The sequence below is a fragment of the Pleurodeles waltl genome, chromosome 6 (genome assembly GCF_031143425.1).
Source record: "Pleurodeles waltl isolate 20211129_DDA chromosome 6, aPleWal1.hap1.20221129, whole genome shotgun sequence".
NCBI classification, from domain to species: domain Eukaryota; kingdom Metazoa; phylum Chordata; class Amphibia; order Caudata; family Salamandridae; genus Pleurodeles; species Pleurodeles waltl.
In genome coordinates, this window is record NC_090445.1 from 1,696,483,510 (window position 1) to 1,696,510,126 (window position 26,617).

The 26,617-nt window shown below is 45.2% G+C and overlaps 1 protein-coding gene across 2 annotated transcripts in view; it reads left to right on the forward strand.

Annotated features, from left to right (window-relative positions):
- RALGPS1 (Ral GEF with PH domain and SH3 binding motif 1) overlaps nucleotides 1–26,617 on the forward strand; it is a 1,336,836-nt gene that overhangs the window by 902,362 nt on the left and 407,857 nt on the right. For both annotated transcript variants that reach the window (XM_069241780.1, XM_069241778.1), the window contains exons 10-11: nucleotides 14,928–15,065; nucleotides 18,268–18,361. In XM_069241780.1, coding sequence (XP_069097881.1) covers nucleotides 14,928–15,065; nucleotides 18,268–18,361 — 232 coding nt within the window. The remainder of the gene's footprint in view (nucleotides 1–14,927; nucleotides 15,066–18,267; nucleotides 18,362–26,617) is intronic.

Below are 26,617 nucleotides of genomic sequence, written 5' to 3' on the forward strand. Positions count from 1 at the left end.
GCCTGCTCCTGGTGTATGTGCTGTAACCTTGGTGATGATATGCAAGGGCCTCATCATAGAAATCACCCCATCGCTAAAGGGAGAGGCGAAGAACTACTGAGGTTGGAGAGCATCTCTCTCTCCTTTGTTAGGCATTCCTTTCATCCCTCAGACTTCAAAGCTGCCAGGCTGAGTGGCAGTCGCCTATTAGCGGAACCAAGAACGTGCAACAAATGTACCTGATTGTGCACGCACATTCCTGTACTAAAATCCAGAAGACATTGTATAAAACTTGTATCAGACGGTGTTACTGACACTAGTTAGAAAGGGTCTTTAGATGTTCTTCAGTACTTTGCATCATGTCATCCCGTACACTCAAATGAGCACATCAGGAGATGGAGTGGAGGGTTTCCATGGAACTGGGGGTTGCACTTGTGCGACAACCTGAGTTCTTCCAATCTCTTCTCATCATAGCCCCAAAGCGATAATGTCCCCTATCACTCCTGATGGATCTCTTTCACTCTGAGGATCCACCTGTTAAATTGTTGGGATCTTTGTATTTGGTTGATTTCCTTCAGCAAATGATGATGTACTCGCTGCACATGCTTGTGCTGGTTGCTCCTGTTCTGTTTGTGAAATGTCTGTAACATTTGGTAATTTTTTGTATAATTAAGTTTTGTTAATAAAATAAAGAACATCCAATTAAGACTCAGGTAGTGAGTGGTGGTGGTAAAATGAACAGACCCTCATTATGGAGTCCAGAGAAATGACCAGGGGTTAAAGCCACCCCGATAAATACTCCCACCGTGGAATGTGGTTCCCCCAGTTGTAGCATTACCCCGCCCTTCGAAGCCCTCCAATTGCAATATGAGACACGTGGTAATACCGCACTGTTTCCTCACTCTCATTCTGATTTACAAACCGAAGAACATTGTGTTTTCCTACCCAAATTTCCTCAGGAAGAACACCAGGATTTGTGCAGTATTTGTGCACCAGCTGAGGTCATGACCTGGCACAAAGATATGGGTGTGCTTGATAACCTTATGGAATGTGTGCTGTGTTAGAAATTATACTTCATTGGTCAAGGGGTTTGCGTAATATACAAGTATCTATTTCAAGTTATATTAATTTATAACAGCTGATTTGGGTGCCACTGGTCACCTTTGAGGGAAAATCTGTATGTGGCTTAATGGGTTTTTGCAAGCATTTTAGTGTGAGTTATGGCATTCCTGACTCATGCCAATCAGAGGACTGTGTGCAACAAAGGTTGTTCCAAAATATGCCAAAATAATTCTTGAGGATGCCGAGATCGCTTTGTCGAACAGGGCTGGACCACCCATATAGGACTGGGGGGAAACCTTGGGTAGGATGAGGACCAGGGGAGGCTTCAGGCATGGATGAGTTAAGGTAGCATCATCTCCTATGAGAACACACAACATGCTCTTGTAGACATGTATGCAATATCTCTCCCATCCAAACGTTCCTGCAAACGGTGAAACTCAATAGCAATATTTACTCGGTGCAGCATGGCTTCAGGCACCATGAAGGTAAATAGGTATAGGTAAGTACACGTTTACTATACTTAACTCCACATCTGTTTATCTGGTCGATGTGTATATATGGAGGTATAAGTAGCTAATCTATGATCACCAATATATAGACTTACGTCAACTATATTCTGCTTGTTGATTTTTTGGCCATGAAGATTTTTGCATTGTCAATATTTGTGTTCTTCATATTCTGATGCACACGCCTCAATACTTAATGGACTGATTTTGGCTCATGGTCCACCACTGCTGTGGCACTGAAGGATGGTCCTTCGGTTTACAATCAGTATGGAACAGCGTGATGTACCGTGATGCTGGACTGTGACATGAAGGCCGGTTTGGCGATGTTATTTAGGTCTCTGGGATGCTCCTTCTTAGCCAGTACCATAAGTGATTTAAGATGAACTATTCATCCCAAGTTTTAGGTAGCTTGAACGAGACCTTGGGAATTAGCACATTTTCCAGATAAGATGAGCAATGCACCCCAAGAGTCAGGTACATTGATAAAAGAGGCATACGCACCAGACACAAAACACGTACACAATGGTACAAAGTCATGCAATTAGGAAACTCCAGCCAGAGCGTCTGCGTCCTTCCATCAAGTCCTAATGCCATGCATCTAGTGTCCTCTAAACCCTTGAATCTGGAGAAGTTACTTAATGACCCTCTCATTTCCTGGCAAATGTTTAACAACTGGACAGTGGAGATGACTACATCTGAGTGTCAGGGAACTAGAGCCAATGTGGTTTAAACTGCTCTGTACATTAACCACAGAGTGAGATCACTGCATTATATTGAAGAACTGAATCCTGGTGAAGGAGGACCATCTGTGCAGCACTTCAGCCTTGTTCGCCTGCCGGTCTTTCATGTTGAGGACTCCTTGTGTGGCTTCAGAAGACATTACTGAATGAGGTGTGTCTGTAACCCCTTGGTGGACACCACCACCGGTGTGACATCCTGCGGGCAGGATACCTGACCGAAGCAGCATGTCCCTTCTTATTACACGCGCTTTGATTGACAGAATGTCCATGAGCTGATCTCCTTCTGGTAAGGAAGTTACCTGAGGCTGCTCCCACACTCCAAGAAGTTAGGTGTCAAGTTATGTACCGTGTTCTGTATTTTAGTAGGAGAGGTTGGACATTTGTCAGCAAGTAGCAACCTATTAGGATCAGGCTGAAAGGGCAGAGGTCATGAGCCCTGAAGGCGTGGATTGGTTCCATATGTGTGCATTTGGCGTGTGAGAGATGCTGCATTGGAGCAGAGGCAAGATGCGAGGATGAGTCCCTGTGTCTGTCCGCGCGGTGGATGGCCCTTCATCGACTCCTTCCTAGGTGGAGTAACGTACACAGTGTGTACTGCGCGGAGCCGGGCACAACTGTGAAGCACTCTCGGGGCATTATGTTTACAGAAGAACCTTCGTAAAACAACCCCTTCTTCCAGCAGCATCAACCCAGCAAAGCAAAGGGATATCCGCATTGATGGGGGAATGAATAATCTTGTGCTTGATAGTTAAATACTGAATAATGCACTGTAAGTCTCCAGGGTAGCATTCCTTTCTATGTAATGTCTTTAAGCGCCGGGTACATTGGCAAGGTGTCCTTTAAAAACGAGCTCTCTGCACCTATTTGTTCCTCGAAATTGAGGTCCACTCCTTGTTGAATTTTTGGCTACAGTCTGAATTTTATGTGATGTGCGAAAGACCACCGATGTCAGCAGGAAGTCTTCCTTTCTTGGTAGGCAGGAGTACAACAGGAGATGTGAGGGGAATGTCAGGGGGGGGCAGTCCGAGTGCTTGGCACACCCACAAAAACCACAACTTTATGGGTTTACGAAAACATTTTCAGTGCTCATTTCTTCTCTGAAACACAAGCAAATGTATTGATACAAAGTTAGGAATAAGCCTGGTTCAATGTTGACAACTTGAATGAAACAGCCCTATACACAAGTGTGGTACAGCAACACACGTTCAGAGCAGTCCCCTGCCCAAGAGTCCCAAAAGTACTCGTTGTTGTGAGTACTCTCTTTCGCTGCCCAGTTGTCAAAACCTTATAAACTCAGACTTGGTCTAAATCCACACAAAGGCTTACATTTTAAACCCTTGAGTCCTGCTTTTTACAAAATACTCCTTTAGTCCTTGCCTCTTTTAGAAGCATTACTATCCATCACATGCGTGGTCCTCTGATGGGTATTCTAAGGGCCCATCCGTTGGATCCATTATTCATCCTTCTAGTGACATGATGTCCATATAACCACTTTCAAATGGAGAGAAATGTAAATAAAAGATGCTTGTCCTCCTGTGCTCCATTTCCAGTGTCCCACACCAGAATCCATTCAGTTTAGGAGGTGGAATGTTTTTGACAGCATGTTCCTCAGATATTTGTCTTTTTTTTAATTGTTGAGAGAAGGAACCAACTGACCACCATACTTGTGAAAACACCTGTAGGTGACGCAAGAGTTTGTGGGTGATGTACAACTGTCTTGGTATTCACTGACGTCTTTGTCAGACTCATTAGTGAACTACTCAAGGTTTAGCTCTAGGGTTCTAACTGTATCTTATGCTTGGAGATGGGCCAAGTTTAACCTTAGAAGTGCCTGGTGTTATCAGCTAAACATACACCTCTAAATTTAGTGAAGTACATATTCCTAAATGATTTCCTTTTGATATTGCTCCCCTCAAAATGATGCGTTTCCCTACATGTCATTTCTTCCTAAGTGTAGACCAACACGTCAGTGCACTGCACTGCTCCAAGGGCACATATGTTCCTGGTGTAATTTAAGTGCTCCAGTGTGGTAAACATCTTTTCCAGGCTTTGTGAATGCCCTCAAAGTCCCCACTTTGTGGATGTTCACCCTGAGCATCGTGCACGTCTCTGAGCACTTCGACGACAGCCTCCAGGATTAGGAACCACACTTTACGCAACCACATGCATCTTGCGTATGAGTAAAGAATGGTTTGTCTAGTTTTAGCACATGTTATTGATACTGCCAATTATTCAATGTACCTTTGTGAACCGCACATTTATTTAGTGTAATTTACGCCATTTTCTGTCTTTGTGAATTGTTCCCATTGAGTTCTGAACCTGATTTACAAAGACTGTTGTAATTTACGTCATTCTAAAACTATGACTATGTGAGATGAGGATTTTACTCCTGCTAAAGTTTCTCATCAAGTCAAGACTAGTGAAGCAATGTCCCAAAGGTACATGTTTAATGTAAATGTGGGGAACGTTCTTACACACGTTCTGTGGGCCACACGTGTGTATTGTATGCATGGCATAAAACACTCCTGTAGCAGTAGGAAAGCTGAGACATGTGTACTTTAACAGCCCCCCACTCTCACGTCAACCCACCTTCTGAAAACTGGGGTAATTCATTCATTTTCCCATACTTTCTGTGGCACTTACTCCTGGACATTGCAAGTGCAGTTTAGATGAGCTGAAAAGTCTGGAAATTAATTTAGTTTACGCATTTGTTTATTATTTTCTGAAATACTCCCCCGACGCTCTCTGGTAAAGCTCACAAGTTTAACTGAGGCAAAAGGTCTAGGCACTTAAGTTGTACACATTCTCAGAGTTAACAGCTGTTTTTTACACTTAAGCACATACGTCTTTTCCCTGGCATACGTCTTTCATAAACCTGGGAAACTCATTTGTAAACTGGACTCTATAGAACACTTGACATCTTTTTGTTCCATCTTTGGCGCAACACTGAGGGAGCTGTTTTAGCGCCGGATGCCCCCGGTTGACAAGGTTCCCCCTGCGTCTGACGGGCCTTTTATTCCATCGGGCATGGCCATGGGAGGCCCCCAGCCTTGAAGTCCTCGGCCACTCTCCCCAGCTCCGGAAGTTAATTTCAGCAGGCACATGGGGGCTTCCAGAGGGGGAGAGCTGGAGAGGAGGGGGTGGAGAGAAAGCGATCAGAGAGGGAGGAGACAGAGAATGACTGAAGAGAGACTGCGAGGCTAGGAAGGCAACAGAGCTGGTTTGAGCATTTTTGCCCTGGTTCTGCCTCACGCCGGCCCGTGCCAGGGTGGGGGGTGGAGGCGGGAATACTGGCAGATGACTGGATCATCAGAGTGCCAGCTACCTGCCAAACCTCCATTTTAGAATGAGGTGGCACTCGCCGCCTGATTTAAACATGGCGTGGCCGGGAGGAAGAATAGGGCTGTGGCCACTTTTATTACTGTTAATAATGCACCTCACTGCACTTTGTGAGCACTGCGCCATCTGCACTTCACTTGATTATGATAACGTTCTTATGGTTGGTCATAAATAAAAAGACCATTATGGACAGATGAGGTAGAGTTTGGATTTTGGTTTTGATTAGACGTCGATAAAAGAGACCCCTCCAGAAGCATTGTGGTTTCTTCCGTACATGGCAAGGGATTGGCGGGATGGTGGCCAGGTGTAACATAGGTGGTGGCAGTGTCTTTCTCAAGGGCTAAATAAACTACAGCGTCATGACGCAGGCCTTGAAAGGGGCCTCCAATCAGACCATGGCCAAAGTAAATCTGTGAACTATGACGGACTGCATCACATTCTGCAGGGGGGGGGGGGGCACCATCATTTTGTGTTACACTATGGATACACTCCTTTCTCGCTCTGTCCCATAAACATAAAACATGTTAATATTGTGCTCCCAGAAAATCTTTGTCCCGCAGACAAAATTTATTTAAAAAAGGTATCAACCCAGTTGTTATATTTTACTGAGCGAACAACAAACAACAATTGTCCGATGTGTGTATATATGTTCATTTTAACTTGACATATTCCTGCTTGGACAAAAGAGGTCCTCAGCTCTCAGTTTATTTACCTCTGTTGTGCTTGAGTCTGGGTGCAGAAGCAAACATTGCCCGGTGAAGCTGTTTGGACGCTCCTAACAGGCTCGTTTTAGGCGCCTTTAACTCAAGAATGCATTGTCAGTTGAGTTGTTTGAGAGACTTCTGTCTAGACCGCGTATCGGTGGATGCCAGCACGCTTGGCACACAGAGGGGTTGGACGGATGGGTGGAAACCCTGCGAGTCAACAGAAGGTAATGGCGGCCCCTCAGCACAGGGGCGCGAGCCCGCGCGCGCAGCAGCAGAGGTCCACCCTGGCTCTATGACGTGAAACACACATCTGGGCTGCTAGGGTCACGTTAGCTAACGTTTTGAGCCGGTGTGAAAACAGAGCAAATATACTTTGACCCAAAGTTGTTGCTCGTGTACCTGATAGGGAATGAAGTAAATATGGTTTAATCTATAGCTTTCCCTGGAGTGAATGATGGAGCCGGGGTGAAGGGACATGGGGGATTATTGTGAGAATGATATAGTATGTGTTGGGAAGATGATAATGGTTGTACAAATATGAAACAGTTGAGTGAGGGGTTGATTAAGATTTGAACCTGTGATTCATGTCTTACTCTTGAGGCTTTCATTATGAGTGCAGTATTAGTGGTAATTAATGGTTGAACCCTGAAAATCCTGTACTTAATGAGGCATTAACGGGGGACCAGGACTCCCAAGGCCAATACCCCAGTAATTCCCTTCTCTCCCCTTCTTTTATGAGCCAAAATCTCAGAGCGAAGGGTGAGAGTCGGCTGTGTTTCTGCACATGTTGTCAGCCACTTCTGGAGAAGTCAGAATGAGTCCCTTAGAGCAGTGGTTCCCAACCTGTGTTCCGGAGAGCCCTGGGGGTCCGCGAAGACTCCTCAGGGTGTCCGCGACTGCTTAGAAAATCAAATAATATTACCAGATTAGGTCCCCAGCTTTCAGTAATGACTCAGTGGAAGGGTCCCCAGATTACAATAATGATTCAATGGGGGTCCTCGGGTTCCAGTAATGATAAAGTGGGGTTCCACAGAAGTCCAAAGGTTGGGAATCACTGCCTTAGAGCTCTGCCACCGGGGCTCATCCCACTCACCCACATTACCCAAGTGGCGGTGGTCTGTTTCAGGGTGGTGGCCAGCCGTGAGATATTCGCCCTTGGTCCCTGTGCTCCTGGAGACCTGGAGCAGGAGTTATCTCTGGTTTGTACATGGTACACGGTTCAGCCTCTTACCTCGGTTACTCACCCAACACCCACTCGTCCCGCCACGCCTAGCCTGGAGACTTTCTTTCTGTTTTGGAGAAGCGTTCACAGCCCTCGGGCTATTTTGGTTGATGCCAAAAGTCTAATATTTCCACTTCAGTGTTGCTTTTGCTAAATCATATTTTTTCGCAATATTTGGAATTTGGGCAACATGTCTTTTTTAATACTTTGATTATATCACAGAGTCCTTGTCGGCTTAGATTATAAAACTTTATTTTTAATATGCACTCGTACCATCTCCAGGTCTTTGGTTATTTCATTGGTAGTCATGTGTGTTTTTAATGCCTCCCTTTTGATGACTCACATTTTAACCCTGTGCCGGTGTGTAAACATCTTTGTGGCATCACTAACTTAAATCCACATTAGCAACACTTAAATGATTTTGAATAGGAGTTATCGGGGTTTGTGTCATTAGATATTGCTACATTAGGGTCTGATGCAGTGGCGTAATGAAAATTGAGGGGCCCCTGCAAAATACATGGAGGGCCCCCCCACGCAGAGATCGCTTTAGCTGTGGCTGCGCCTGGTGCTACCGTTTTTTTGGTGCCCCTACCCCCAGTGACGTCCTTTTCCACAAATTCCCTCACCACCACGCTCTAACAGCGCCCCCCACTGCTCCATAGCCCCTCTCTGATATACATTTATTTTTAACTTTTAAAGCACTACTCAAAGTTCACTCACAGTTTTGTGATGTGCCTGGTAGATGTTCTTTGCAGCAGGCACATTATCCATCTACGCTACTTTATGAAGAGTAAAAAATGCCAGTAGACAAAATTCAGATCTCTCACCAGCAGTAACATTAATCACCAGAGTTATCTTGACATTTTTACTGTTGCCTGAAAACTGCTGGATGCACAAGCAAATTCAATGCTTCGAAACCCATGTTATTTTTAAACACAGCGCCCACACCAAAATCAGTGCACACTGGTTGCACCGCCCTAAAGCCGGCCCTGCCCTCACGCTCAGGCCATTCAGGAGCTCTCAGGCCAGGATCCCGTGAACAGTGCCTGGGGGTCCCTCTGTAGCTCAGGGGACCCTCGCACCGCGGGGCGTTAGTTACGCCACTGGTCTGAGGGCCTGATTTAGATTTGAGGGTAACATACAATCCTTTAATTTGTAGAGAAGTGCTAAATTCTTGATTGGTGGTTTCTTGGGAGGACCTATGTTAGCCAAAGATGGAACATGTCTGACTGTATTCCAAATGTGGACTCTTCCCCGCATAGAATTCAGCGAAGGATTCAACACTTCCTCCAAATATTGGACGATTTTCCGTCACCACCAAAATCTAAATCAGGCCCTCAAGTGTCTTAAAAGTGGCACGTCTGTTGTCAATCTTAACTGACAAAGTGCTCACAAAAATATATCTTAGTAATTTTTAAATATGTTCTCAAGTTTCAGTTATTGAAAGGATGAGGTAATGGACCCCTTGTGCATTATTACCATACACAACTGCTAGTTGGGTTCTGTACTTTGCCATTCAGGCCTAAGAGGTTCTTGCTGTTGACAGCTTTTTTCACTCATTCCTTGTTTTGTGGCACCAGTTTTCAAAACCAAATGCAATCCAACCAGTCACCGAAGCAAGAGGCAGCGATTGTGTACTTGGGCAGGTCAACAGCAGTAAAGAGAACTGCACCAATACCAAGCAGATTGCACTGTGTGGAATGTGATCGGAGGACACCCGTGTCAGCCATCTTGCAGGAATAAGGTTAAATTAAACAGATCTTTAAATACAGGACTGTATTAAATCTATAATGTAAAAATCACCCACCACTGTGGTTGGAAGGTGATGTTATCTGTCAGCCCACAAAGCCCTTGCAGAGATAGATTGCAAAACTCAACCCCTTTTTGACAGGATAGCCAGGACAAAAGGTTGAAGAAGACTCTTTTGCTCTCCACCAGCACATTACACCCCAGTTCTTCTCAGTATCACAGGGAAACAACGCAATCAGCCAGAAAGAGATGAACATCTGGTGCACCCCAAAAGGTATTAGCCTCTTTGGACTCCAATATTAGGGATGCAGGGACACCAGAAGTATCACCACATTAATGTGTTCCTCAGGCGAGACCCCATATCTACAGACTACACAAAGGCGTGATATCTGACGCAGTTGCAGTGCCAGATATCCTAATTTTGTGTATAGAGCTGCTGTTGTGAGGGGGCGGAGCCTGTCTTGCACGTAAACACTTTTCATGCAAATTAGGTGCCTTCAGCCCACCAACAGCTGGAAAAGGCAGCCAGGCTGCAGCTGTCGGCGAGAACTTACCATCAGAGGGAGCTCCCACCTGCCACCGCTGGGATTCTCATGGTGTAGGAGAAACATCAGCTTGGCTATGGGCCCCTTTAATGTCAGGTGAAGGCTTCTATTGTGATGTCTGAATTGTCGTTATCCTTCCAGATCACGGTTGGGATCAAAGAAAATTAAAATTATTTTCTCTCACAAATCCTTCCTATATCCTTCGCTAGTGTTAAACTAAGGGGTTTAAGAATGTGGCCATTTATTTAAGCTTCTGAACAAATAACTATTTTGTGGAATATTTTTTGAGTGCAGTATTTTCAGTTATCTGGCATTCTTAGATGTGGAGTTTGTTATAGGGCATTTTATCTATATAGATTCATATCTATAACAGAATTATGTAAATGTGCTCAAACCTTTCAAAAGGAATAGAAAAGAATAGGAGTTTTATGCATTGAGTAGTTCACTGAGGACCATATATATAAAATAGTCAAACTCACAGTTAAAAATGTCTTGGAAGCCTCAGTGGGCTACATGTGCTGCACATAGCCAGAAGCTACATGACACGTCCACTGGTGTCCACTAGTGAACAATGATGGATTCTATTTAGATTCTATGAACAACCATTGAATATGTCATTGATTACCATTAATTTGGTCCATGGTGATATCCTGCGTGGATCCCATCTCCTTGAGCGACTGATGGACCCTGCATGTACTGGGTTGTGCCAATCTATATTTAAAAATGCATTCTTGTCGCTGGTAGAACTACAATAAATCAGCCACCAAGTCATGAAAGCTGCCAATGAGACAAGCCTGCACAAGCCAAAGGAATGAATATTTTTACATGTTCCAGATGAAATGTGTTTCCCGCATTAATGGAGAAGGGCTCTCACGATATTGCTGTAACCTTTGAAAGACAATGCATAGTTTACAGCCAAGGATGCCTTTGTTCTCATTATCCACATTAGTTGAAACATGTTGTCAACGTTTCAAAAATAATGTGTCTTTCTACTATGAAACTGCTGTGCTATTTAGTTAACTGCGTTTGTAAATCCTCTCTAAATCTCAGCATGAGTAGGAATCTACATTCTCCTGCAGGTGCTGAGATTACTGCGAAGTTCAAGAAGAGGAGCGGAGGCCTTGATGTGGAGTGGGAGGTCGTTCCACATTTTAGGAGTGATGTAAAACGCCCGTCCTCTTGATCTGGTTCTGTGTATGTGTGGGATGTGAGCGAGAACCAGCTCTGGGGAGCAGAGGAGTCTGAGTGGTCTTCAAAAGCAAATGCAACTGTTCAAGTAGATGGGCCTAAGTTGTGTAGTGCCTTAAATGTGTGTGTGGGGAGTGGGGAGTTTGAAGTTAGGACATTTGTATATTGGGAGCCCGTGGAGCTCCCAGAGGTGTGGTTTGATTTGCGTACTGTGTGGGAAGTTGATAATGAGTTTAGCTGCTGGATGGTTTGTAGTCTTGTGGTCACTTGCCGGATGGTCCTGGAATAGAGGGTGTTCCTGTAGTCCAACTTGATGGTAACTATGATATGAGTGATGTTTTTTCTTGTGTTGCTTTAGAGCCATTTGAAGATCTTCCTCAGCATCTTCAGGGGGATGATTCTGAGGTTCCTGGCTGGGTGTGGTCCAAGTTCGGCTGGTCACCTTTTGGAGTCCCATAGCGAGGTGTTCTTGTCAAAGATCACTACTTGTCTTGTCAGTGTTGAGCTTGTGATGGCTGGCTTTCATCCAGTTAGCATCTTCAGTCATGCAAGTGATAACCTTGTTTGTTGTGTTGGGGGTCTTCTCCAAGAGGGAGAGTAAGCATTGTGTTTCATCAGCATAGGAGAGGATTTTGATGATTTCTGTGGCCAGGGGGATCATTTATGCATGGAAGAGGATGAGGCTGAGTGATGAACCTTCAAGGCACTACACGGATGAGTTTGACGATTTCTGAGGAGTGAGGTGCCAGGATAACAGCTTGTCTTCTGTCTGTTAAGAAGGAGCAGATCCAGCGTAGAGCAGATCCTTGGATGCCAATCGTGTGCAGGTACCTGATAAGGATGGGATGTGAGACCGTGTCAAATTCTGCAGAGAGGCACAGGAGAATGAGAGATGATGTGTCTCCCCTGTCATGGATCATGCACATTTCGTCTGAGGTGGTGATGAGTGCTGTTTCTATGCTGTGGTTGGGCCTGAATCTAGACTGCGTGGCATTGAGGAGCTGGTGATTGATGAAGTGGTCAGTGAGGCATCGATTAGTTTCTCTTAGACCTTGGCTGGGTCTGGGAGGAGAAAGATGCATCTGTGGGTGGAGAACGTGGCTGTTTCAGCGAATGGTTTCTTGAGCGGGGACATGACTGTAGCATGTTTCCATGCGTCTGAGACCACAGCTGAGTTGATGGAGGCATTGAGTGTTAATGTTTTGCTTATCAGTAGGAGTCCTAAGCTGAAGCCATGAAGGGGGGGGGCAAGAGTCAAATAGGGCCCCTGAGTGGAGGCTTTTCATGTTAGCAGCAGTTTTGATGGTGATGGTGGGCCACAATGTCAGAGTTTGTTTGTCAGCTGTGATGGAGGTGATACAGGTGTAGGAGCATTCAGAGAGGAAATGATGTTGCTAGAGGTGCCAGGAGGCAGTGAAATCTTTGATGATGATGACTTAGGGTGGATGTGAAGATGCCTTTATATGTGTGATCTTGACTTGCTCTTGATGGCTTTCGGCAAGTTTCCAGCCTGTTTGGGCCGGTGCAACAAGAGGGAGGAAGCCCAGTCCTTTTTTTGGGATGCTTTCCAGCTGCGGTAGATGGGTCCAGTGCAGTCGGGGGGAACGAGGGTTCCTGGCGCTAGGCACGGACAGGAGTGGACAGGCGCAGATGGACATGTCTGTAGCACACCTTCGGTACATCAGCTGCACGCGACAGATGCGTGTCCACCCTTCTGCTGCCACTAAGTATGGTCTGAGTGGAGGTAGAAATGCAAGAGGAGGCGGACAGCATGCAGGTGGATGATGACTTCTTCTTGTAAAGACCCTTTTGGTGTGAAGCCTGTGACGTCACTTCCTGTGTAGGGGGATGATGGAGAATGCAGTGATGGATGATGGGCTACCCTTTTATCAAACATCAGAAATGTTTGTCTGATTTGTATTCACATTTTGCAGATTCCCTGTCATGAATAAACCTTCGGTGAGATTCTGGTAATACCTGGTCTTTTATTCCAAAATTGGGAAGTGACAATAAAAAAGGAGAGAAAATGGGATTCGTGTTTGTGATGACGGGACAGGACAACGACAAAGGGAAGGGACAGGTAGAGCAGGGCCGTAGCATTCTGAGGCAAAGTCTTTGTAGTAAGATAGCCTTTTCACATTGTGTTTCAGGTGGAAGGGGTGAGTTTCTATGTCTAAGTTCAATCACAACTCAGGGTATTCAATGTGAGTCAGACTTTAGTGCGCCCAAAGCTACAATTATCCCAGGGGTTATTTGATGCATGGCCTCACTTGGCCATCCTTCTAACCGCTCTCCCTACAGTTGATTAGGAAAAAACATGTTGTTCTAGAGCCTTACTGGATGTAGAGGTGTTTGTAAGGGTAGCTTGTGAGACCACAGAGCAAAAAGCATGGTATTTAAAAAACATCTAGACTTAGAAAAATATTCTACCTACACATGTTTTCCTACATCTTGTTCTGCTATCAACCACTTATCCCAAAATAAGCTAGATCAGTAAATTGACCCTGTCCTACAGCATGGAATTTAACACAGTAAAATATTTGCAAGAAACTATCTGTGAGTTTTTGGCAACCTATATTTTTGAGTCTGTTTTCCATGTTTTCATGTGAACCTGTTTCTTAAAGCTCATCAAACAAGTGCTCCCTGTCTCTAACATTCAAAAAGACAACGTTTCTGTGATTTCCTTTGCAACAACCAACTATCATAAGATCTTAACTTGCAAATGAGTGAATTTAGATTTGTTACCAACTGTGTAATTTTCTGTTGCCCACACTAAGGTCTCTGCTCACAGCTGATGTGCCAATGTACTGGGTGAGAAGTGCATTGTAGAATTTTTGCCATTCGTGAGGCAGTGATGTTTGTGATCTCTGGTTGATTAGGGCTCTAAATCCAAGTTGTATGAAGTGGGATTCCCCTCTGCACCATTATAAATGGCTTGGTGTTCCCTCATTTGTGATTCCTGGGTGCAACGACACTGGAACCGATCTTACCAACTGAGCAATCCAGTCTGTTATGTTGAGTTGTATGGCGTGCAGCTCACCAGTAATGGTATCCAGGTGCTAAGGCGGCCTAGAAAGAAAGAGCCGGGTCTTTAGTTTCTTGCAAAAGTCAAGGACAGAGGGGGTGACTCTGTTGGGCAAGGTGAGGCGTTCCCGGCAAGTAACCTCCCTTTGAGAATGGACTGCAGTGCAAACCTGTTCTCAGTCCTTGACCCCTGCCCAACCCTCTACCAAGGCAAGTTGAGACCATATAATTATTCCCCCTGCTAGAGAGCATCCTTCCCTTTCCTCATCCACCCTCCCATCCATTTACCTCCTTTCGCCCCACACCAACCGCCTCACAGACATTTACTCCCTGCTCAGAGCAGGTGGTCAATGTGTGCATTAAACCCCCAAGGAGCCAGAAATTTGGAATTTATCCCATTTTAGCCCAGCCTGCATAGTTACTTACCATTCCATGGGGCCTTACTTGAGATAGGAAGAACTATGTTGGAGACCGGCTGGTAATTCAAATTTTGGCCTCCCAGAAACTTCACACACAACTCCTCTTCACTCTTAATCGGGCTCCTTGTGTTGGTAGCTCAAAGAGGACTTTTCTGGGCACTGTGGTCTTTCTAGTTACTGTTAATGGGACCATTTACAGTGGGAAACCACAATTACAAGTAACAATGCGAAGAACAAAAAACAATTGGGTTGCATGGATTTCTTGATATGTCAACCGGGCCACCTGGAAATGCCTCTTATAGGAAGACATAGCCTATCTGAACAGGTATGTCCATGAAACTCTGTGTGGTCAAGTCATTTTAACAATTGTAATATTTTTAATATGCAAACTAGAAACCTGAAACGCCTACTTTCTATTTTAACAGTCACTTTTTGTTACTTTTTCAGGAATTTATCTGCTGGATATAATCTACATTGATTCTGCATACCCTGCTTCTGGGAGCATCTTGGAAAACGAACAGAGGTCCAACCAGATGAACAACATACTCAGAATAATTGCAGACCTACAGGTTTCCTGCAGCTATGGTTAGTATGGATATTTTGCAGATTTATCAATTAGACCATATGGGTGAGTGGGTAATTGTGGTGTAACAAAAGTCAAGCTGACAGGTTCCCATTTGTGCCATTTTTGTCTCAGAAACAGTATGTTTAATTCAGAAGCTTTAGTGAGCACCAAAGGAATGTGCCCCCATCGAGGTCTCTCTGGGTGATAGGACCTGTCTAGTCCTCTGCACAAGGTCAGGTTGGGACTGGACGTGAGCCCCACAAGGTCAAGGTGGAACTGTACGTGAGCTGTCTTGGGTAACCAAGATGGATTTGCTGGATCTAGGGATCCATCCAGTCCAAGGCGGAGGAGAAGAAATGTAATTTGAGCTCTTTATAAAAGTTTAGGGTGCCAGTCTAAAGATTTACCGTATATATACAGAGAGGAGAGACCATTGCTCATTAAAAAGTTCTGTGTGTAGAAAGTCTGCTCTGATTAGTTTGTGTCTGTCGGGCTATGCTGTGAGTTGATTTACTGTGGGAGGCCTCTAGCATCAAAAGTTCAGACTGAGCTTGAAGATCATGTAGAGGTAACATGGGGACCATGCGATGATCTTTCAACCATGAACAGAAATTTCATTGCAATCTCTCTTTGAAGTGAAGGCAGTGGAGGATTCTCAAGGGTAGTATGATGTGACTGGATGTGCCAACTGTATCTTGCCTCTGTGGCACTTTGAAGGATTTGTTTTTGGGAGTTTTCTTGAGATATCGATGCCGTGGACTGAAGCGTACGGTGGAAGTTCATCAACGCGAGCTCCTAGGAACTCGACATGCACCTCGCCTGTGATCGCTATGGCTAGGTGCTCAAGCTACACTGCATTGATGATTGTTGTGCCTGTGAATTCATTCAATACCTACCAATGATCACTGAGCTTCAGGGTTCAAGACGAACCTCACCAACATGACTGTGTGCCTAGCAGCTCAAGCCGCCCCCACCCCCAATGACTGAGTCACTGTGCCTGAGTACACTTCAGTCTTCAGTGGATCCCTGTTAAGTCCACTTTAAGTTTCACATTGATTTTGTGGAAGGGAGGGGCAGTGCTTAATTTGTGCTTGTTGTTTCCGGTGCTCAGCATCGGCACTTATTTTTGAGGTCCAGGGCTTATTCTTCTGCCTCAAGCATTTGCTGCGAGCAAAAGACACATATGGGAAAGATGGGGGAAGAGAAAAACGAAAAAGTGTCACAAAGGGAGAAAGGAGAAAGCTGCAAGAGTGAGCTGAAGGGGCAGGGAGTAGCTTTCTATGGATTGAAGAGGCCCGAGATGGCTTCAGGATTAAGCTGTCTCAGTATCCCGTGTTCCCACATTTAAATGCAGCAGCCGCGTGTTTAAGAGGGGGGGCTTTGGGCCCCAGCACCTTCTAATTTACAAATTAAGCGCGGGGGGGGCAGGTACAAATGAAGCCTACCCCTATAAGTGCCAGATGCGGTAGAACACATTCATTGTGAAAGTGTTCATCTAGCGAGTGAAGGATCATTGACTGTTGAGCACCACTCAGTAATTGCACACCTTCTGCACTGACACTGAAAGAGACCCCTCTGAGCCCCGTTAAATGAAAGGGGCGGAGCTGAGGGTCTACAGGCCCTTGAGCAGGATTGGATCTTGGTATTCAGCCCCTTTAATGCTGAGCAAGGTGAATTTCAATTCATTCTGCACTTCTTTCAAGCAGTTTACAACCTGCTGGTGTTTCTCTGGACTCCTTTACTATTCAAGGAAGATCTATGTGTCATACATGTGCATGTGTAGCCAGTGTTGTATGTGTCATTGATGAGGATCACTAGGGCTATTCAGGCATTAAGACGAGTATAGAGTGTTAAGGGCAGGGACACTGGAATTATGCGGCAGGGGAGGACACAATTATGCAGCTGAGTTGACTATATTATGCGGCAAGAAAAGGCAAATTATGTTGTGTAATGAGGCACATTTTGGAATAGTATTACTTCATTATTTTGTCATTTTTACACTTAACATTGTCTAGACATAATATACACCTCATTAACACCTGGTTAGCACCCAAATATAGCAATACGCAAGAGTAGGGTGACCAGTCAGCCTTTGCGGTGAGTCGTTCACTGCACAGCAACATGTCACCACATTTTTATCCGTTTGAGCTAGACATTTATTTGTTAAAATCTGCAAATTATGCAGCACCTGATGGATTATGTGGCAAATTAGTCCAATCCATAATAATGCAGAAAAGCAGAGGCTGCGAAATTGTTTAATTCCAGTGAACCTGCTACAGGGCCAAAACAATTATCGGTGTTGGCTTCAGAGAGGAGGGGAACTAGATCGACCTGCATGATGTAGTTATTCGGTATGTATGTAGGTGGTATTACCCACACAGCCGGCCTCAGAGCACTGTATAGGGTCTCTCTTCCACTCCTTTCTCTGAAGACACTCCTTTGCTTTCTGCATCCAAAGCTCTGGTGTAATGCATGTTACTTACATTGGTGGCCTCAGATATATACAAAGGTCTTGGGCTGTGCAGGCCCCCCAGAGAGGTGGGAGGTTTTACTGGATTGCCCTTAAAGCCAAATGTTTAGATCATGCCCATTCCCCCCCCTCATTACTTTTATAGCAAATCAGTTCCATTCCAAGTTGGAAGGTTGTTTTAAGTTTACGCCTTCTTTTTCATTTTTCACCACATTTATGTTAGTACAGCCTTGAAAAAGCTCAAATGCAAACTCATGACTGAAACACGAATTGCTCAAGAAAGATCTATTTTTATATGTGTGAGTCAGGACAATTCTGCATGTAGGTTCAATCAATTAAATCATAATCAATAAACAGGAGATTGTTTAAACCTAAATTAAATCCGAGGCTTCGTTCTGCAGTTTTGGATGGGGATGCTCAAACTTTGCTCTACTTTAACCAAGCTCCTCACCTGACACCACCCTCCTGCCTTGGTTCTTCCCTCTCTAGCCATCATGTGCTTCTAGTTTCCCAGACTCCCTAACAAAGATGCTCAGACATTGAATGCCCCAGTGACATTTATTCTATTCATCATACACCAGTGTTATGGTTCTCATTATTGATATTATCACAATCTTCTTCCTGGTGGGGCCCACGCACACTTCCTCATCTCTAGTGGTAGTTCAGTTGAACACTAGCCACAGACTGAAGTAAAGAATTATTGCTTTCTCTTTGAAGCTGCAAACTTTCTAAGCAGATTTTGTTCCCTGCAGATCACCTGGTAACGCTGCCACATGTGCAGAACTACTTGAAGTCTGTGCGCTACATCGAGGAGCTTCAGAAGTTTGTGGAAGATGACAACTATAAGTAAGTGGCTGTAACTTCTGCAACTCTCGCTTGGGTTAATGTAGACATGCCCTGCTGGCTCCCCAGCAGGAGCAGTTTACCACTGCTCGACAGGGCCGCAGATACATCTCTCCCACTCAAACATGGCTGATAGCTCAGCATGAATCACCGCTGCCCTCGTGAATGAAAACACAGCTGCTCTCATTTCCTTCACGTGCTCACATTTTCCATTTTTTCGAAACCAGACATCTTTCTCAAACGCTAAAGCAAATTCCAAATGAAAGCAGTATTGTCTTTTTTGTTTTTTTTGTTAATGATTTTGAGAAGGCTGGAGGCTGGAAATGTAATATATCAAGAACATTAAACTGGAAATAGCAACACTTTGCTTGAAATACTCCACAGTGGGTTGTACTATGGACAAACCTGGTGAAAAGCATGTGCACTCAATAACCTTCAAAATAGCTGTATCAATTCACAAAACTGCAAAACCTTAACTTTATTCCATGCAAGTAGAACATTTCTTAGGAGAACTTGTAATGCATGCGTACAGAAGGACATTGACATTACACATACTCCTGCAGTGCTCCGTGCACACCATAAATATGGTTTATTTCTAAGAAACCACTCTTTTGGCCCAAAATAGTGTTTGTCATTTTCTATCCAGAGCTAAACATTTTGGGCGGTTTAAATTACAGTTTTACCTTCATAATGCTGCAATCTCATCTCAACACAAACAGGGTCTGGCAGCCTAGCTCTGTTTGTAGGAGGTTAATTCAAGCATCCCACTCTCCTGGGTTCTGTTTTTCTCAGTGAATCACCCTAAGTGTGACAGGTGCACAATGACATGGGTCACAGTAGGGTTGGGCGGAGCTGACAGAGTTTCACTCCGCGGAGGTGGGCTTCTGTGAGCTGCAGACTGGCACCCAGGATGCGCCTGATCTCGGAAACGCTAAGCAGGGTTGGGCCTGGTTAGGCCCAACACTGCTTAGCGCTTCTAAGATCGAGCGCATTCAGGCCAAGGCCATAGGTCATTTCAGGCCTCTTGTGCACCGGCCTGTCAGTGCACACGGGGCAGGCCGGTTCACAAGAGGCCTGAAATGGCAGCTTACACCGAATTCATGCCAGGGCCGTAGCAGTGACAGCTGCAGTTTCAGGTCTTTTGTGTACCAGTGTACATATAGAAAAAAAAAAACAAGGACTTACCTGGGTCCTCACTCCCAGGTGGTCCTCGTTGCCAGCGGTCTAGCTCTCTGCTTTCTCCTGCCCCCTGGATCCAGAGCTGCTGGGCTGGGCCGCAGGTGAGCAGCTCCACGATGATGCAGACGTGGGGTGAGTGTGCACTGCAGCCCACTTATCGGACACACAGTGCAAGCGCAGACTGTCTGCGCTTGCACCGTGTCCTGCATAACTGGAATGCAGTGCACACGCAGTGAGCTCCGCTCCGCTGGTGGGGCTAGCAGAGTTTTTGGCCAAACTTCGTGGTCCGCTTGGAGTTTTTGAAGTGTCAAAAACTCTGTTAGCTCCGCCAACAGAGTGGAACTCACCACCCACCCCGAGTCACATGCTGGCTGTACCATAAACATCAAGCTATAACTCACTGATGAGGTCCCAAGGCTGATACCAGACTCGGATGCTCAGCTTCCTGTTCACAAGGGGCGCAGAATAGGTCTCTAGGCTGTACTTTTCCAATTGAAGCTGAAGTTGATTTGCAAATGGTTGGCCCTTATCCTTAGTGGCACAGTGACAATATAAACAAAAGTCTAAGATTAATTCAAGAATCCCACCCTTCATTTTTTTGTTTCTTTCTGTGAGACACCATGTGAGAAAGTAGCCTCTTTCTAGCCTTGTTACCCCCACTTTTGGCCTGGTTGTGAGTGTATGTCAGGGTGTTTTTCACTGTCTCACTGGGATCCTGCTAGCCAGGGCCCAGGGCTCATAGTGAAAACCCTATGTTTTCAGTATGTTTGTTATGTGTCACTGGGACCCTGCTAGTCAGGATCCCAGTGCTCATAATTTTGTGACCTATATGTATGTGTTCCCTATGTGATGCCTAACTGTCTCACTGAGGCTCTGCTAACCAGAACCTCAGTGGTTATGCTCTCTCTGAACAAATTGTCACTAACAGGCTAGTGACCAATTTCACCAATTCATATTGGCATACTGGAACACCCTTATAATTCCCTAGTATATGGTAATGAAGTACCCAGGGTATTTTGGGTTCCAGGAGATCTCTATGGGCTGCAGCAATTCTTTTGCCACCCATAGGGAGCTCTGACAATTCTTACACAGGCCTGCCACTGCAGCCTGAGTGAAATAACATCCACGTTATTTCACAGCCATTTACCACTGCACTTAAGTAAGTTATAAGTCACCTATATGTCTAATCTTTACCTGGTAACGGTTGGGTGCTAAGTTACTTAGTGTGTGGGCACCCTGGCACTAGCCAAGGTGCCCCCACATTGATCAGGGCAAATTCCCCGGACTTTGTGAGTGCGGGGACACCATTACACGCGTGCACTACACATAGGTCACTACCTATGTGTAGCTTCACAATGGTAACTCCGAACATGTCCATGTAACATGTCTAAGATCATGGAATTGCCCCACCAATGCCATCCTGGTATTGGGGAGACAATCCCATGATTCCCTGGGTCTCTAGCACAGACCCGGGTACTGCCAAACTGCCTTTCCTGGGGTTTCACTGCAGCTGCTGCTGCCAACCCCTCAGACAGGTTTCTGCCCTCCTGGGGTCCAGCCAGGCTTGGCCCAGGAAGGCAGAACAAAGGACTTCCTCAGAGAGAGTGTGTTACACCCTCTCCCTTTGGAAAAAGGTGTTAGGGCTGGGGAGGAGTAGCCTCCGCCAGCCTCTGGAAATGCTTTCATGGGCACAGATGGTGCCCATTTCTGCATAAGCCAGTCTACACCGGTTCAGGGATTCCCCAGCCCTGCTCTGGCGGGAAACTGGACAAAGGAAAGGGGAGTGACTACTCCCCTGACCTGCACCTCCCCTGGGAGGTGCCCAGAGCTCCTCCAGTGTGCTCCAGATCTCTGCCATCTTGGAAACAGAGGTGCTGCTGGCACACTGGACTGCTCTGAGTGGCCAGAGCCAGCAGGTGACGTCAGAGACTCCTCCTGATAGGCTCCTCCAGGTGTTGCTAGCCTATCCTCTCTCCTAAGGAGCCAAACCTCCTTTTCTGGCTATTTAGGGTCTCTGCTTTGGGGAATTCTTTAGATAACGAATGCAAGAGCTCATCAGAGTTCCTCTGCATCTCTCTCTTCACCTTCTGCCAAGGAATCGACTGCTGACCGCGGTGGAAGCCTGCAAAACTGCAACAAAGTAGCAAAGACGACTACTGCGACCTTGTAACGCTGATCCTGCCGCCTTCTCGACTGTTTTCCTGGTGGTGCATGCTGTGGGGGTAATCTGCCTCCTCTCTGCACTAGAAGCTCCCAAGAAATCTCCCGTGGGTCGACGGAATCTTCCCCCTGCAACGGCAGGCACCAAAGAACTGCTTCACCGGTCCTCTGGGTCTCCTCTCAGCACAACGAGCGAGGTCCCTTGAACTCAGCAACTCTGTCCAAGTGACTCCCACAGTCCAGTGACTCTTCAGTCCAAGTTTGGTGGAGGTAAGTCCTTGCCTCCCCACGCTAGACTGCATTGCTGGGAACCGCGTGATTTGCAGCTGCTCCAGCTCCTGTGCACTCTTCCAGGATTTCCTTTGTGCACAGCCAAGCCTGGGTCCCCGCCACTCTAACCTGCAGTGCACGACCTCCTGAGTTGTCCTCCGGCGTCGTGGGACCTTCCTTTGTGACTTCGGGTGAGCTCTGGTTCACTCCACTTCGTAGTGCCTGTTCTGGCACTTCTGTGGGTGCTGCTTGCTTCTGAGTGTGCTCTTTGTCTTGCTGGACACCCCCTCTGTCTCCTCACGCAATTGGCGACATCCTGGTCCCTCTTGGGCCACAGCAGCATCCAAAAACCCTAACCGTGACCCTTGCAGCTAGCAAGGCTTGTTTGCGGTCTTTCTGCACGAAAACACCTCAGCAAGCTTCTTCACGACGTGGGACATCCATCCTCCAAAGGGGAAGCTTCTAGCCCTCTTCGTTCTTGCAGAATCCACAGCTTCTACCATCCGGTGGCAGCTTCTTTGCACCCACAGCTGGCATTTCCTGGGCATCTGCCCACTCCCGACTTGATCGTGACTCTTGGACTTGGTCCCCTTGTTCCACAGGTACTCTCGTCTGGAAATCCATCGTCGTTGCATTGCTGGTGTTGGTCTTTCTTGCAGAATTCCCCTATCACGACTTCTGTGCTCTCTGGGGAACTTAGGTGCACTTTGCACCCACTTTTCAGGGTCTTGGGGTGGGCTATTTTTCTAACCCTCACTGTTTTCTTACAGTCCCAGCGACCCTCTACGAGCTCACATAGGTTTGGGGTCCATTCGTGGTTCGCATTCCACTTCTAGAGTATATGGTTTGTGTTGCCCCTATCCCTATGTGCTCCCATTGCATTCTATTGTGACTATACATTGTTTGCACTGTTTTCTATTGCTATTACTGCATATTTTGGTATTGTGTACATATATCTTGTGTATATTTGCTATCCTCATACTGAGGGTACTCACTGAGATACTTTTGGCATATTGTCATAAAAATAAAGTACCTTTATTTTTAGTATATCTGTGTATTGTGTTTTCTTATGATATTGTGCATATGACACTAGTGGTACTGTAGGAGCTTCACTCATCTCCTAGTTCAGCCTAAGCTGCTCTGCTAAGCTACCTTTTCTATCAGCCTAAGCTGCTAGACACCCTATACACTAATAAGGGATAACTGGACCTGGTGCAAGGTGTAAGTACCCCATTGGTACCCACTACAAGCCAGGCCAGCCTCCTACACACCACAGCATCCTTATCATGGATACTAAAATGGGGAGCTGATTCTGCTCATTTGTGGCTATGCTAGTCCAAGTCGAGAAAAAGAGACCAGGAAAAGTGCTGAATTTGGTTTAGTAGTTCTTCTCTGACTACGAGTTACTGGATGAGGCAGTAAAAAAGAGAGCATCTTTTTCTACTGCCTGTAATTTGTTGTGCACTGATGTATACACAAAAGTGATGTATGGGATGCTTAAATTAATCTCTGCCACTGGTAATTACTCAGGCCTCGTCCCACTCTATTGTTATTTTGCACACCATGCCATATGCAAATCAGTCTAAATCCTTCTCCAACTGAGATGGGATGGTGAGCAAAAAAGATGGACTGGTATGCGAGCCTAATTACAAGTGGCTGTAATTAATTCATGCATTCGATTCATCACTTTTTTGTGTACTTCGGAGGAACACCCAAAATGGAATGAGTATTCTCAGAAGTGGGTCTTGTGCACACTGAGCCACTGAAGCTAAGCTGTACACAACTGATGAACCTTAATAAGGGTGAAACAAGTCCTGGGTAGCTTGTGTTCCGGTTCAGGGAATGCCTGGCAGTTTGGGATGCACCGTTCCTGTTGGAGTAGGGTCAAGACTGCGTATGGCTGGGTCCAAACTGACATGGCCGGGTGTGCAAAATAACAATGGACTGGGTTGCGGTCCGAGTAATTACCAATGGCTGAGATGAATTCAAGTATTCAATTCATCACCTTTTTGTGCACTTCAGTGTAACACCCCAAATGGGATGGGAATTCCCAGAAGTGGGTCACCTGCACCCTGTGCCACTGCAGCCAAGCTGTCCTGGCTGATGAAACCAGCCTTGGGTTGCTTGTGTTCCAGTTCAGGGAGACCTGGCCCGGGTCCAAACTGATGTGGCACTGTGTGCATTATAACGATGGACTGGTAAGTGGCCCAGGTCATTTCCAGTGGCTGAGATTAATTCAAGCAATCCATCCTTTACTGATTTGTGTATTTCAGTGTAATGTGTTGTGAGTACATTTCTAAACAGTTCTGGACTGACAAGCTTTCGTTTTTATTGTGGGAGACCCAAATACAAACAATTTTAACTTGAGAGGTCTGCCCTTCTTGAGATATGCAGATTATTTAATTCTTAATAAGTCATGTATCAGTCCTGTCTGCTTTGGCTCTGCTAGTTCGGTGCCCCTGTCTGCCGCAGTATCGGGTGCGCTCAGCTCCTTCGACAGGTTCCACTTCAATCACATTGGGCTTTGAATTAATGCTTATAATATGCCATTGGCTTTGCAATAATGCTTATAATATGCCATTGGTTTTGCAATAATGCTTATAATATGCTTTTGGCTTTGCATTAATGTTTGTAATATGCCATTGGCTTTGCATTAATGTTTGTAATATGCCATTAGCTTTGAATTAATGCTTATAATATGCCATTGGCTTTGCATTAATGCTTGCAATATACCATTGGCTTTGCATTAATGCTTATAATATGCTATTGGCTTTCCGTTAATGCTTGTAATATGCCGTTGGCTTTGCATTAATGCTTGCAATATACCATTGGCTTTGCATTAATGCTTATAATATGCTATTGGCTTTCCGTTAATGCTTGTAATATACCATTGGCTTTGCATTAATGCTTGTAATATGACGTTGGCTTTGCATTCATGCTTGTAATATGCCATTCTTTGCATTAATGCTTATAATATGCCTTTGGCCTTGCATTAATGCTTGTAATATGCCAATGGCTTTGCAATAATGCTTGTAATATGCCATTAGCTTTGCATTAATGCTTACAATATGCCATTGGCTTTGCAATAATGCTTATATTTCACCTCATTGTGAATACTCACGTTTAGCTATACACAGCCTTTGCTAGAATTGCTATTGATGTTCATGAAGCACAGAATTACCTGGGTATTGACAACTAATTGTGCAAGGAAGAGTATGGCCAAGAGCGAGCAGCCAGGAGGAATTATTGCAGTTCTTTGATGATGTAGGCTCTGGCACTGAGGACATCAACCAGGGGTGTTGGCAATGACTTTCGAATGCTGGCAAGTGGGGCGCTGCCACTGGGCGGGGCCAGAGGATGAAGGATTGATTTTTAGTTCTGAAATCTCTTTCAGGTATGGAGGATGGCAGCTGGTACCACAGTGTCTGCACCTTCTGTACACTGTGGGTCTTGATGAAGAGATTGCTGTTAATGACAATTTCTTGATTTGTGGTACAGAGCCAGTCCTGGAACTGGGCTTGTTGTTTACTTTTGCTCTTGGCTTTTCGCAATGACTATGATTTCTATCTGGACATATATGAGCTTTAGATAAGCTGCAGATATCTATACTCAACCAAGGGCAACCTATGATTTAAGGTGGTGGGTGCCACTAACTGGTGAATCTTTCAACCACAGCTGGGTATCATCTGCATACTGATGCACTTAGACTGATTTGTTTTCAAACTTCACAACTGACTGCCATTGCCTGACTATAATAGGTTAAGGTTTTTAATATGTACTTTCCCTGAGACAATTTGTGTTGTGACGTTGAATAGGTTCTGCATCTGTAAGAGCAGCATCTCTCTGCCTCTTGGCATGTTGTTATTGTAATTCCATGGAGTTTACCTCTTCAGGACTGCCACCATAAATATTCATACTTAGAAAGCTGCAGGAGTGCATACATCAACATTCTGTGTTGCTCTTAAATGTTCTTTGAAGTATTTTAAGCACCTAATGGTGCTGCCTGCATAAGCTGAGATTAGGTGCATTCTGAAGCATGTGGAGCATATTTTGAATTGCAGTTAATACAATTTTTTGATCTCATAATGACTGTTCGTTCTCTAAAATTGCAAAATGTTTCAGCATATTGACATATGTAAAGTCTTTGGACTGCAGTGATCGAATACCTTTCCTGTCCTAATCACATAGATGTTACATTCATTGCCCAAAAGATGTTCAATGGTAAGTTCTCTTTGAGGCTTAAAATAATTATATTTATTATATTTGTGATTAAAGTCTATCATATTTTGTATTGTTGAAAATCTTATTTAGGCAAACTGTACATACAAGAGTTTTGACTTCAGCTGATTAGTTCCAGTTCTATTTTACAAGAGAGAGGCTTTGGAAAATCAGGGTGGTAACCTCTCTACTCTGTAGTACATATCTCAATAAGAGGGCATCGTACATACCATTTGGAGACAAGATGGCTTTCTTCAGGGGGGGGCTATGCTGTTTGGTTGGGGTGTTGGTCTGGAAACTTTTCTTAGACCCCAGAATGACTCTTCCACACATTGCAGTACACCTGGACATTAACGGGGATAAGATGATCCCTGTTGTGGACAGGTCTCCTTGTGGTAAAGAGAGACATAGCAAAACTTTGGAAAGGGCCAG